We start from the raw sequence: 14,638 nt of genomic DNA on the forward strand, positions 1-14,638 counted from the left end.
ATGCACCTCATTCAAGTCCCATCTGGCCACTCTTTTCTTTGTATTTGAGATGGGGGTGCACACAATTGCTAGTGTCAGACCATTCCCCCTTTCTTTCGAAGTTTCTTAGGTTGGCCATGAGGACGAAAGAGGGCGCGATACACCTACAATTTCAGGCCCTTCCTTTCAGACTGTCCTCTTTCTCAAACCCCCCGGCCCTGCATTTTTACCAAGGTCATGACAGAAGCCTTGGCTTCCGTGTGGCTCAGAGGCATTTCAGTCACTGCCTACCTGGACGATCTGCTCCCGTTTGCCCCTTCTTAGGAGCAGGTGTCCAGGGACCTACTGGTGGCAAGATGTTTCTTAGAGAGCCTGGGGCGGCTCCTGATTCTGGAAAAATCCAGCCTGACTCAATTCTACCAGTTAGGGAAGACCTTCTGTTTCAGGGCCCAGTTTCCTGTCCCCAGGTGGGGTGGGGGTGGGACGTTGGAATCTTGCAGCCTGGCTTCTGAGGAAGAGTTGTTGAAGAGCAAAGGGTTTTCGGATCACTTGATGGCGACTCTGCTTAGTAGCAGGAAAAAGAAAATGCTGGCCATTTACCTTAAGACCTGGAAGCGTTTTAACAGCTGGTGCGCAGGAAGCTCCTTGGATGTAGGTAGCCCAGTGACAGTACTGGAGTTTATACAAAGTGGGGCAGATAAAGGTTTAGCTGTCAGCACCCTAAAGAGTCAAGTTTCGGCAAAAGGTGTCTATACTTCTAAAAAAAAAAAAAAAAAAAAAAAAAAAAAAAAAAAAAACTTAGCTGACAACCCCGTGGGTGATTTTGTTTCTTTAAGGCCTTAAGCAGGCAGAGACCAGTGAGCAATGTCCCTTTTCCTATGTGGGATCTATTTGTGGTTCTAAAGGCCCTCTTGGGAGAGCTGTTTTAACCTATTACTACTTGTGCGGTGCAGTTTTTAAGCCTCGAGGCAGCTTTTTTTTTTTTTTTTTTTTGCAATCCCTACCGCCAGAAAGAATAGTGAACTAGAAGCTCTTTCTATTAGAGCTTCGTTTTCTACAAGTTTTTTTGGATCGTATTTTTAGAACCGATCCGGCTTTCTTACATTAAGTGGTCTCGAAGTTTCACAGAGACCAAGAAATCGTTTTGCCAATTTTCTGTTCAAATCTTGTGAATGAAAAGGAGAGTAATTTCCATAAGTTAGGAGTGTCCTATTTGCTGGCTCTAGTAGAGGTTCCAAAGCCTCTAGACGTTCTTTAGCCAGATGGCTTAGGTTAGCCATTAGCCAGGCCGAATATACCTCAAGTGGGAAGAACGTCCCGGTAGGCATCAAAGCACATTCCACTAGAAGAGCTATGGCAACTTCCATGGCAGAAAGAGCTGGTGCTGCTCCGGAGCAGATCTGTCAAGCAGCAACCTGGTCCACTTTTGCAACTTTCACCAAGCACTACAGGCTGGACCTGTTGTCCACTAAAGATCAGGCTTTTGGGCGCAAAGTTCTTCAAGCGGTGGTCCCACCCTAGGGGTAAGTACTCGCTTATCCCTTCAAAGGTGGCTGTCCTGAAAGACAATGGGGGAAAACAGTTACTCTTACCGGTAACGTCTTTTCCAGTAGTCTTTCAGGACAGCATCATTACCCACTCGACGAAGATCTGGACATAAGACGGTCAAGATGGAGGTTGGTATGATGTCTGTGTCTCCCCAGCTGGCTGAAGGTACTCTTGGAGAATTGAAGGGTGTTGGCTAACAGGGGGCGTAAATCTGTATGGATGGAGTGGTGTTTCCTGTAAGAGTAACTCGGGAAGAGTAACTCTATTATATATTTTTTTTCACTTAGAGCTTTCTTTTGGTTGTATTTAATCACCACTGGGTTTTTTAATTTTTGCTAAACAAACGAAAAAAAGACAGAAAATTTTTGAAAAACACTTTTCATAGCTTTTGTTAAATTTTGCAAACGGGTAATTTTTCTCCTTCACTGATGGGGCGGTACTGATGGGTACATATAAGCGGCACTGGTAGGACTGCACTGATAATCAGTATAGATGTCTCTAACACAAGCCAGGTATTGGCTCTCTTCTCCCCTTCTCTCACTGATAACTGGTTTGTGTTTACATTAACCACTTAAGCCCCGGAGGATTTGGCTGCTCAAAGACCAGGGCCTATTTTGCGATTCGGCACTGCGTGAATTAACAGACAATTGCACGGTCGTGCGGCGCTGTACCCAAATTAAATTGATGTCCTTTTTTTCCCACAAACAGAGCTTTCTTTTGGTGGTATTTGATCACCTGTGCGATTTTTTACTTTTTGCGCTATAAACAAAAAAAGAGCGACAATTTTGAAAAAAAGAACTATTTTTCACATTTTTTTTTATATGAAATTCCCCCAAAAAATATGTAAAAATCAAAATGTTTTAACATTTTAGGCCAATTTGTTTTCTGCTACATATGTTTGGTAAAAAAAAAATCGCAATAAGCGTATTTTGATTGGTTTGCGCAAAAGTTATTGCGTTTACTAACTACTGGAAAGATTTATGTAATTTTTATTGTTTTTTTTTTACTAGTAATGGCGGCGATCTGCGTTTTTTGCGGGACTGCGACATTGCGGTGGACAGATCGGACCCTTGACTGACATTTTTGACACTTTTGGGGGGTACCAGTGACATTACTACAGTAATCAGTGCAATACATATGCACTGTTACTGTAAAAATGACACTGGCAGGGAAGGGGTTAACTTTTATTGGTGATCAAGGGGTTAATGTATGCCTGGTGCTTACTAACAACGTGTGTGGGGGGAGGGGACTGTGTGACACAGATCGCAGGTTCAGCTATGCTGAATGTATCCTATCCTAAAGGACTATGTAAAAAAAAAAAACACCATGCGGTTTTTAAATACCAACACGCGTGTGTATCATAAAACTGCAGAAATGATGACAATATAAATATTCAAAGTGTCACCTTTCTAAGCACTTGACGCCCGTGCTATAGCCGAAAGATGGGCGGGCGTACATGGACGTACTCCCTCTCATCTTCCCTTGTTCACACTGTCGGCGCTCCGTGATCACTGACTCCAATTCGGCTGTTCACAGATTGAAGTAAAGGGCCGATCCCAGCCCTTTACCAGGTGATCAGCTGATCACATAATGTAAACAGAAGCCAGTAATCTGTTTTTTTTTTCTTTGTCCCCCCTCAGCGTGAGGGGAGAAAAAAAGAGCAGATTACCAGCTTGTGTAAACAGGACATCGGTCCTACATAGTGACACCCACTGCTGCTAACCAGTGTCCATCAGTGCAGCCTCATCAGAGCACATCAATGAAGGAGATAAATTACCTGTTTGCAAATTTTTATAACAAACTATGAAAACTGTTTTTTGCAAATATTTTTTTTTTTTCCCCAAAATTTTCAGTCTATGTATGTTTAGCAAAAAAATAAAAAAAACCAATGGTGATGAAATTACAACAAAAGAGAGAGCTCTATTTGTGTTAATAAAAAAAAAAAAAATCATATGGGTACAGTGTAGCAGTGCTGAAAGCTGGCCTGGGCAGGAAGGGGTATAAAGCCCAGTAAGCAAGTGGTTAAATCTCCCCAAAGAGAGCAATCGTAGACATAATGTAGTGTTTGAAATCAAACCGCTCATATCTACAGTCTATCACACTCTTGGCTTTGACATTGAGCTGGAAGTTACTTTCTGGTAGAGACCTCCTGTGCGTGATAATGTAACCTTATTGGACCTTCCCAGCATGTTTGGTCAGGGGCTCCAATAGGACACATGCCACCATGTGTTTGTTTTTTCTTCCAGATCCACTGTTCTACCATAAACGAATACCAACTGGCTTTTTTAGTTAATCTTTGTTGTAATATGTCCTATAATCAGTGCAAAGTCATAGAAATAGACCCTCAATGTAGAATCTTTTAAAATCCTTCAAAACTTGACCTGTAGTTGGCCTATGCAGACCATTAGCTTGGCTGTTTGCTTCACTCTAGTGACATTCTTTCTATTCTTTACTATTTCATGCAGGGTGAGAGGGCTACAGGCTTTGGGGTGGCATTACTCCTATCCCTGTTTGGTCGTGCCTCGGAGGACCCTTTACTCAATATGGTTTCCCCTCTGGGGGTGGATGAAGTGGAAGAAAACCCTGAACGAGATACTAAAAGGAGGCGTCTTGTGTAAGTGGAGCGTTGCCTGTAACCACTGATTGCACTATGTGTATCCGATATGACCAGGCCTGGTCCGTCTGCCTGTGTCTGTAATCGAAGCCTCTTCATGTTGCCAGTACTTGATAATGGAAACCTGTGCCAACCAGATCTTCTGTCACTTTTTCTGTCTCGGGCCTGTATGTCACAGCTGGCAGTTACATGGAACTGGGGAGGCAGGCATTTTATTGGTGCAGTGTCGTCCTCCTTCCTTAGATACCACTATGTGAAAGGCCCTTTCTACACCATTTACTGCTTTCAATAAAACTGTTTTGCATACATGATAAAGAGCTTGTTACTGGAATTTTTCAGTTGTAGAAATAAGCATAGCTTTTGTGAATCAAATGTTTTCAGTGTAACCAGTGAGCTGGTCCCTGAAACCTGCAGCAATACACATTAGTAGTTAAGGCCAACAGCTTTTTTTATGCTTGCTTTTTTTTTTTTTTTTTCCTCATCTTTACAGATCAGCAACATTACAGCCTAACTTCACCCTTTCACTTTAATTTGTTTACCTTTACTGGTTGAAGCCACCATCAGTGCTGTAATGACTATTTGTAGCATGGCTACATGCAGTGCTATGTTGGCAGCAGTCTGGAGGCTTCCCCATCTGCTACCATAACAAAAATGAGTTGGGTTGATGTGCCCGCCTTTCAACCTCAGCCAATCGGGGGGAAGCTTTGAATTCATTTATAAAAATACAAGGCTTCCTGTGAATGGCTGTTTCTATTTTGTTCTGGCAGCAGACCCCATAACGTTGTAGGAATACAGTGGTAATGAAATGTTAGTTATCCCAAACTATTTAAAGCTCAACTTCATATTTACTTTCACTTTAAAGTTCTTCCTGTACCAGTCCACTTATGTTTCCTCAGTTCACCTTTCTCTGAGGGGGGGGGGATGCATTGGTTCTGCTACCATAGAGAATATTCCTCCATTCTCTGTAAGGGAAACTGCCCTGTCCCCCCTATAGCTAGCAGAGAGCAGGGGCCAGTCCACAAATTGCCAGGGATTATTGATCCTTGACCAGACTACTATGCTGGTGGAAATTTCTAGAGCAGTGGTCCTCAAAATCTGGCCTGTTAGTGGGCCCTGAGGACCGGAGTTAAGTATTACCTTGGAGAGATGCAGACTAGAGTACTGCAATCCCTGAGCAGCAAATGATATCACCTGGGATGTATTTCAGTTATCTTGCAAATCTGGCCTGTTAGTGGGCCCTGTAGGCCAGGGTTGAGGACCACTGAGCTAGAGTACAATATGCTTTGTGCCTCGTCATCATTCCCCAAAAATATGGGGACAAGACCTGTAGACTGCCAGTGCTGACCTCTGCTTCTGCAAATTCTAGTTGCCTGCTTGTCATGCTGTCATTTGAAATTCTATACCTTTTAAGACTTTGACCTGGAACAAGTATGTAAACTACTGAATATGTTCCAGGTCAGTAAAGCTAAAGTCAGAGGGGTGCCAAAAAATCAGGAGCGTTTTCTGCCTCCATTTGTCTCTACTAAACAGTTTGGTTTGAAGTGAATTAAAAGATGTTACATGCACCACCAAATGTGTTCTCCACGTTGTGTGTCCATGTATGTTACACAGAAGCAGTGCTTGGTATTAGTTTCAGCATCACACAGTGCTGGCCAGCTCAGGAATGAAATCTGTCACTTTTACTGCTGCTTTTTTTCTTTTTTTAACCAAAGCAATTTTTTGCCAGTTCTGAGTGACCAAAAACCCCAGTACTAGTTTGTTTTTATTTTTTAAAGGTTTTTCAGATTAACTTCAATAATTTTAGGCCCTTAAAAGGATTAAAACGGTAGCAGATTACTGATGGAAAGCTCAAACATGGCCCAGTGAATGCCTTGCTGTCTTACTTCACCTTCCCTCCAAAACCAAGCACCAAGATTACCGAAGGTATTTAAAACACCCTTTTGTTTTGATCCAAAAAAAACAGTGTTTAGCTTACAGGTCACAACTTTCTATAGGATTTACAATGCACATTTCAGATACTTTGTATAAATCAATGGTTTTACTACTTTATTTTTTAGTTGCATACAAATTATCATTATGTAAATGTGCATTGCCTCCTTTTGAGCCACATTCTTTTGCAGCTCCATTAAATAATACATAATGACATGGTACTAGCCTGCAGTCCACACCCCTATAACTCTGTGTTCTTAGAAGTACTGAGGAGTCCTTGGTCCACATCTGTGAAGGTCACTCGTCATGCCGTTCTCTGGTCCATTTGATCATGGTCTCAGGAGATCTGTAGAGGAAGATCAGTTTGGCAAACAATTGTTCCTCCAGGTCTAAGTCTCCTGTCTCACGCACCAAGAAGATGTCTGTGCAGAGTTTTAAAATGCGGTCTACGTTTGGTAGCTCTTCAAACATGATGGAGCGTGAGATCCCATTAAAGAACTCTCTGATGAATTTGCCAATGACCAGAACAACTGACATGTAAAGGCCAACAATGCTGGGAAAAAAAAAATAAATAAATAAATATGGGTTATTATATTGATCTGATGCAATAAGCGCAGTATGTTCCTTCTATCACTCAGTAATGAAAAGTTCTAATTTCACATCTTTGGAAGCCTGAAACAGATGCTGGGTGGGTCAAAAATTTACATTACTTATATATGATATATTTCCAGTATGGGTGCAGACAAGGGATGGGATTAAGAAAAACTAGTGCGCTATCTAAACCAATTGGATGACCTAATAAAAAATTCTGACAATAAAAAAATTGCGAAAAAACATACACACAAATTGTGAAAAATCTACACAGGTACATTAATGTTCCATATGAAAATAATTTGAAGTGACACAAACATGCACAAAATTCAAATGGTGAAAAAGAAAATAAAGCTTTCACTTGTGAAAATCCCATAAACATAATTTTTTCGTTTAGCTACAATGTTATGTTTATTGGACTTTCACAAGTGAAAGCTTCTTTATTTTCTTTTTCACCATTGGAATTTTGTGCATGTTTGTGTCACTTCACATTTTCATATGGATCATATTAGTGTACCTGTGTAGATTTTTTTGCAATTTTTTAATTGTCATAACTTTTTATTAGGTCATCCAACTGGTTCAGACAGCGCACTAGTTTTTCTTACTCGCATTATCTCTCCCAGGGTTCAGGGAGCTGCTGCCATCTACAGGCATTCCTCGTTTTAGGTACACGCACTTTATGTACACTCGCGAGTACGAACACAGCTTGGCATGGTTCTACTTGTGGTTTTTAACATTGGCGTCTATGGGAAATCTTGGTCAGCTTGGTAGGGCACTGCTCCCGAACCATAAGTGAAAGGGACACCAAAGCTAGGGAGCACATATCCTATTTTGTGGTTAGCCTGCTTGCCTAGGTAATCTACCATGCCATAGTCCTGGGTCCCCTTAACGTGCTCCCTAAGTTTGGTGTCCTTGTCACTTATGGTTTGGGAGCAGTACCATGTCACGCTTACCAAGATTTCCTATAGAGCTAGTGTGTATTTACATGCATTGAGAAGTGAAAAAAGGTATTGCTTCACTTTAACCCTCCTCTAGTGTTAGGGTCAGAACCGACCCGTTTTCAGGTTTTTTGAATGTCTATAAGTATCACATAAATTTGTTTATTGCATCAGGATGTTTTTACTTTGACAGGAACCTCTATTTAAACAATGTAATAGAAAAAGAATCCTTTTCACTAAATTATAAAATACTGTGGTGAAAATTAAGACGTTTATGGTGTTAGGGTCAATTCTGACCCAGTTATAATATAGGATTTTAGGACACTAATAAGTGCCAAAACTGAAATCATAAACACTCTTTCTGCTTAGTAACACTGACAGCCAATCACCTCTCAACCCTGTGAGCTGTAGTTGGGGAGGGGCCTATCTCTTTGCCTGCTTCTCTAAATAAAGTAAAGAAACATAGGACCAATACATTTCAGAGTTGCTGACTTTATTTTACCATTTTTTAAATTTGAAAAGGAGAGGCATGCTATCAAAAGAAAGGTCTAAGTGGTCACACCAAAAATATTAAAACTAATCTTTTCAAGGATAAAGAAGCCTAACAAGGTAACCAAGAGGTAAGAAACAAATTGGATGATAAATAATTGTTCAGAGGGTATATTATGGCTGATTTAAGACACGGGTCAAAACCGACCCGTTAGCTTTCTGTTACTATCTATAATGTTAACATAAGAGGAGGGTTAAGTACATTTTTGTTTTACATACATGCTCTGGGTCCCATTGTGTACTTAAAAGTGGGGTAGGCCTTTATTAGCTAGGCTAGCGCACCCTTTACATATTTAACAAGGGATGTGATTGGGTGTTTAAATGTACTGCGCTTCAGCGATCTAATCAATGTCAATACAAATCAGATTATACATTTAGTTGTATGTGGTGTGAATTCACATTGATAAATCAAAACATACAATTGATTATATATGGTATTCCATCATAAGACATCCATATGCGAGTATAAAAAAATAGTGCTCTGGTGATTGCTTTATGCGAAAGTCCTTATGTGCAATTTAAATGAATCAATACTTATCATTGTTATTAAAGTGCAAATCAGATAAAGTGCTTAAACATATGCTCAAGCGGTGCTGAAGGAATTATTAAATAATATAAATACACTGAAACCAATTGGAGTAAAGTGCTGCTAGTGCAAAATAAGTGCTGAGTAATAAATGTGCAAATAATCTGCTGTTCATACAAAGTGCAATCCCACGTTTTGGCAGCCAATCAAATTGGTGTATTAATAGTGCAAACTCAAAGGTGTATAATATTCAAAAAATAAATACAATTTAAAGTGCTATAGTGTCCAATTATTGCTGATGAATTCAGTGAATGGGGGGTGCTCTTCAGTGAAAACACTTGTAAGTGTGCACTGCTCAACTCAATTAAACACGCCTGTGGTATATATGCCTGGGTTGAGGTTTTACCCTTCACTCCTGCTGTGGCGTGGTACAGCCTCTAGCTGGCGGGGGGGGGGGGTTATGGTTCCCTTTTTTTTTTTTTATATATATATATTGGCCTCATCAACCTTGTCTCTACGGAAGATCAAATGTAGCTCCTTGGAGACAACATGAAACCCTAATGCCCATACACATGTGCAGATTGTCTGCAGACTTACCTTTTCTATGTAGTGCAAGGGACTGCCGGATTGCATACAAATTGAAAGTGTTTAGGTTTGACCTCATATTATATGGTTTTGGTAAGTCTGCAGATAATCTGCACGTGTGTATGGGGCATTAGAAACTCTTCTGGCAGAAGCAATGGCCACAAGAAAGGCTACGCTATGGCATAGTAATGTCAAGGAGATTTCATAAATAGATTCAAATGGAGGTATTTGTTGCACTGGCAATAATGGATTTAAATCCCAAAGTTGGAGGGGGAGCAGTATGTGTACCCTCTTGAATAAAAATTATGAATCAGTAAATAGCACCAAGGTTTAGGGGGTCTGCACTGTCAGTTCTTTTACTAAGGAACAAATGTTGTTCCAACCCCAAATGGCAAAAAGAACACAGTCCACTGCAATGGTACATGAGAAAACCTACAAGACTCCAATAAACATAAGTCTCCCCACCTTCCAACAGCCAGCTCAGCAATTCCAGCAACCATAAAGCAGGGCAGAAGATTAGTCCTTGAGGTATGATTTTGTAGCAGTCAGAGAGAGTCAGTTTTATAGACAAACAAGGCTGGGATATTGTAATTTATGAGACCAATGAGGAGCAAAAAGGATGACTGGAATGCACTCAGCCTTGATCATTCAATGTAGACAAGATCAAAATTGAAATGGAGGAAATTTGTAGATCAGGGTATACTGGTGGCAAAAAAATTAAAGGAAAACTTTGAAAACGCATCAGATCTCAATGGGGAAAAATATCATGCTGAATATCTGTACTGATATGGAATGGGTATTGTGTTGGGAACAAAAGGATATCACATCGTTTGATGGAAATTAAAATTATCACCCCTTTAGGGCTCTTTCACACGGTCCGCCTCCGTAGGCGCAGCCGTTCTGCTCAGCAGGGGATCGTAAACACAGATCCCCGCTGATCAGGAAGGTGACATCGCCCTCTCTGTGTGCGGAGAGGGAGATGTCAGAGCCCCATGCATCTCTATGGGGAAATCGGATGAGAATGGACCGCCTGTCCGCTCTCATCCAATCCGATCCCCTGGACGGATTGGAAAATGGGGTTTCCATCCGTCCGGATTTCACGGACAGGATCAGATGCGGATGGCAGCGTGTGTCAGCAGACATGTCTCCGCTGACATCTGCTGCCCCATAGGGATGCATATGGGGGGGGGGGGGGGGGCTTGAATTCAAAAACGCCCCATCAATCAAAGTGAAAAAATGAAGCAGCAGGCTAGTCCATTTTGCTGAAATTTCATAGCAGCAACTCCAAAATGGTCCTCAGTATTTTGTACCCCATGTGCTTGTATGCATGCCTGACAATGTCAGGGCATGCTCCTAATGAGACGACGGATGGTGTCCTGGGGTATTTTCTTCTAGATCTGGACCAGGGCATTACTGAGCTCCGGAACAGACTGAGGTGCAACTTGGCTGTGTCAAATTGACTGAAACATAATGTGCCAGAGGAGTTCTATTGGATTTAGCTCAGGTTAGCATGGGGGCCATTCAATGGTATCAATTCCATCATCAAGGAACTAGCTGCATACTCTCTCCACATGAGGCCAAGCATTGACGTGCACCAGAAGGAACCCAGAACCCACTGCGCCAGCAGGGTCCGACATTGGGTCCAAGGATTTCATCCCGATACCCAATGGCAGTCAGGGTGCCATGGTCTAGCCTGTAGAGATCTGTGTCCCTCCATGGATATGCCTCCCCAGACCATCACTGACCCACCACCAAACTGGTCATGCTGAACAATGTTACAGACATAATGGCTTCTCCAGATCCTTTCACATCTGTCTCGTGTGCTTAGGGGTGAAAAGCACAGGGCTCCAATGGCAGACCTGCCAATTCTGGTGTTCAATGACAATCAAGTTCTACAGTGCTGGGCAGTAAGCACAGGAGGATCCTCAGGCCACTCTCATGAAGTCTGTTTCTTTTTTTCAAAACAGTGAGGTTTATTGAAATCTTTGGTACAATACAAAAATAAACCGTGCATTGAAACTGCAATCAGGTTCATAACACATTGGGGTACAAAAATACAAATATACAAAATGATCAGCACCGAGAGACAGAACAGACATAGTAAAAAACAAAACAGTAGTCAGTGGCTCTCCGTCGATCCAACCCTCGAACAGAAAATATTGATTTACCAGGGGCGGTCAACATAAAATAGTTACCCACTGCATTACCGAGCCGTATCAGGGCACTGCACCCATTTGTCCCAAATCTTGTTGAACTTCTGAGGGCACCCCCTATGTTTATATAAAAGTTTATGAAATGGGATGACACTATTAACCTCCTTAATCCACAAACCTAGAGTAGGAGGAGTAGGTCTCATCCACCTCCTGGCTATCAGTGTACGTACTATAAACAAAGTTTCCTGAAGAAATATGACAGTGGATTTGGGCATCTCTCCATCTGGGTAAACCCCCAGGAGACACTCCTTAGGGGAGAGTTGCAGAGGAGACCCCATCTTGTCATGGAGGAATGTGACTACTTGTTGCCATAGAGTCTGTAATAGGGGACAGCTCCACAAGAGATGAAAGAAGGAGGCGTCAGGGTCTCCACACATAGGACAAGAAGGGACCAAGTCAGGGTGATATTTGGACAGTCTAAGTGGGGTGAGATAAGCCTGGTGTATTATAAAGGTCTGAGTTAGGCGATCCGACAGTTTTGGCGACACTCTGTGGCACGTCTCCAGGGCATCCTCCCATTCCTCATCCTCCATGGCCCCCACACTGCGCTCCCAGCGGGTCTTAAGTGCAAAAGCCAAGGTGGTCGAGGAAGGTGTGTGAAGTTCAGAGTAGAACATGGAAATAAGGTGACTGGGTGCTGTACTTTTAACAATTTCAAGGGTGGTAACCGATTCTAGCTCAGGAGGGCCATCAGGGAATTGAGATCTATAGGCATGGGAGAGCTGTAAGTATCTGTAGTGCATGGGGCCCTGGATCGCAAACTGATCCTGCAAGGCCTCGTAAGACCGCAGACCAGAGGTCGTGGAGATATGGCTAAGGAGAAGAATACCCCTCCCGCTCCATATCGACAGGTCAGGGATGGAAAGGAACTCGCGTAATGCGCTGTTATGCCACAGAGGGGTGAATGTGTGAAATGGAGGGCACCGAAGCCTGGACGCTACCACCTCCCAGATCCGACAATAGTGGTATAGAAGAGATCTGGGGCACAAGGGCTCCGGCGAGCCCCTGACACCCCTAAGGATAACTAGGAGGGGGTCCCCGAGGGGATGAGCCCACCCAGGGCAGAGCAGGGTCAAAAAACGTTCTCTATCTGTTTTATCTATGTGAAAGAACTGGGACAACTGAGCTGCCAGATAGTACAGATTAAAATCCGGCAGGGCCAATCCCCCTAGGTTTGTAGGATTCTTGAGTTTGCGCCAGGAGATCTTGTGTCGGTCAGCACCCCAAACAAAGGTCTTGAGGAGTGATTCCATCTGCTTAAACAGCTTGAGTGGCAGGTAAATAGGAGAGTGCCATACAGCATAAAGTATTTTGGGAAGGAGAATCATTTTAATTAAATTGACTCTACCCATCACTCCCAGAGGTAATTTGGACCATACTTGAATTTTAGCCTTAAGCAGAGGGAACAGGGGTTGAACGTTATCCGGGACATAATCTGCTGAGTTAGCTGTCACTTGAATCCCTAAGTATTTAATGCGGGATACACATTGTAGGGCTGGGCTTGCGGGGGTGATTGCCTGTGGGCTCTCGTCAAGCGGGAGAATTTGTGACTTATCCCAGTTTATCTGAAAACCGGAGAATCGTCCATACCGTTCAATTAAAGAAAGGGCCGTGAGTAGGGATTCCCGAGAGTCTTCCAAATATAACAAAGTGTCATCTGCATACATGCTGATCTTCTCCTCCAACGGTCCCTTACGTAGGCCTCGAATCCCGGGATGTGCTCTAATGGCCATCGCCAGAGGTTCCGCGGCCAGGGCATACAGCAGGGGGGAGAGGGGGCACCCCTGTCGAGTGCCACGGGATAAAGGGAAGGCGGTCGACTGCCAGCCATTTGCCAGGACCCTAGCTACCGGGGCGCTATATAGAAGTTTGACCCACTTAATAAAATTAGGTCCAAAGCCGTACCGGTCCAGACAGGTCCACAGAAACGGCCACTCTACCGAGTCAAATGCTTTAGCCGTGTCCAATGAGACCACCACCCTGCCACCCATTCCGTCGTGCCGTGCCTGGAGATTCATAAATAACCGGCGAAGGTTAAATGAGGTGTTCCTCCCAGGCATGAACCCGGCCTGGTCCGAGTGTACGAGTGAAAGGATCACCTTGTTAAGGCGGAGGGATAAAATTTTCGCAAGGATTTTAGTGTCTACTGGGAGCAAAGAGATGGGACGGTAAGACTCTGGGGCGTGTACATCCTTGCCCGGCTTGGGAATGAGCACAATTAGCGCCTCCCGCATAGAAGGGGGTAGGGTTGCATCTTTGAATAGAGATTGAAACAAAGCCAATAATTTAGGAGAAAGGAGTTCCGAATATTGGGAGAAAAATTCAATCGGGAGGCCGTCCAGGCCGGGGGCCTTAGACCTAGGGAACTTGGACACGGCTGCTGCAATCTCTTCCACAGAGATGGGTGCCTCGAGGGTCGCCAACTGGTCGGGTGTCAAAGTGGGAAAGTCAATAGAGTCCAAAAAGTCATGCATGTCAGTGCAGTCAGCGGGAGCCCTAGAGGTGTAAAGAGTACTAAAAAATGAGCGGAAGCACTGTGTCACCGCAGCAGGATCAGCGATCTCATTACCCAGGTCATCCTTCAAAGCAATAACTACCGGGGGCCTATCCTCACAATGAACTAAGTATGTGAGGAGTTTCCCCGCCCGCTCACCATGTGCAAACAGATTCTGCTTCTGAAAAAACATCTTAGATTTTGCCCTCTCGTAGTCAAGTTGGGAAAGGACTTTAGAGGTCAATTTATACTGAGATTCATGTGCCGGAGTCGGGTCCCCCATAAAGGCCTGTTCAGCTTCAATTAAATTTGTCGTTGCCCTGGAGATCTCCTCGGCAGCCCGCGCTCTAACCGCCTTGATTTTGGAAATCATAGTGGATCTGGCGAACAGTTTAAACGCCTCCCACACCGCAGCCGGGGAGGCAGTGCCCTCATTGTCAGAAAAGAATTGTGTCCAGGTCCCCTCAATGTCGTTCCCATCCGACACCAAGGGGAGCCAGGCGGGATTCAGGCGCCAGGCCGGGGGAGGTCTATTGCAGGGCAAGGACAACAGTATCCAGTAAGGGCAGTGATCAGACAGAGTCCGTGGGGCGAAGCCTGCCGTCAGTAACCTGGGGAGCAGGGTTCGAGACAGCAATATCAGATCAATGCGTGACATAGAGTGGTGTGCAG

General features: G+C 43.6%; 2 protein-coding genes across 2 annotated transcripts in view; one reads left to right on the forward strand and one right to left on the reverse strand.

The window, feature by feature from the left end:
* Positions 1-4,464, forward strand: part of NPEPL1 (aminopeptidase like 1) — a 41,529-nt gene extending 37,065 nt beyond the window's left edge. Inside the window, exon 12 of the mRNA XM_082272337.1 lies at positions 3,993-4,464. Within this exon, the coding sequence (XP_082128463.1) occupies positions 3,993-4,145 (153 nt within the window). The 3' untranslated portion in view covers positions 4,146-4,464. The remainder of the gene's footprint in view (positions 1-3,992) is intronic.
* A 1,822-nt stretch (positions 4,465-6,286) lies between these two features.
* The window catches only part of LOC309566686 (piezo-type mechanosensitive ion channel component 2-like), a 141,433-nt gene continuing 133,081 nt past the window's right edge, over positions 6,287-14,638 (reverse strand). The window contains exon 55 of the mRNA XM_082271945.1: positions 6,287-6,623. Within this exon, the coding sequence (XP_082128071.1) occupies positions 6,368-6,623 (256 nt within the window). The 3' untranslated portion in view covers positions 6,287-6,367. The remainder of the gene's footprint in view (positions 6,624-14,638) is intronic.

The sequence above is a fragment of the Pelophylax lessonae genome, assembly GCF_965119305.1.
Source record: "Pelophylax lessonae genome assembly, chromosome: 11".
NCBI lineage: Eukaryota > Metazoa > Chordata > Amphibia > Anura > Ranidae > Pelophylax > Pelophylax lessonae.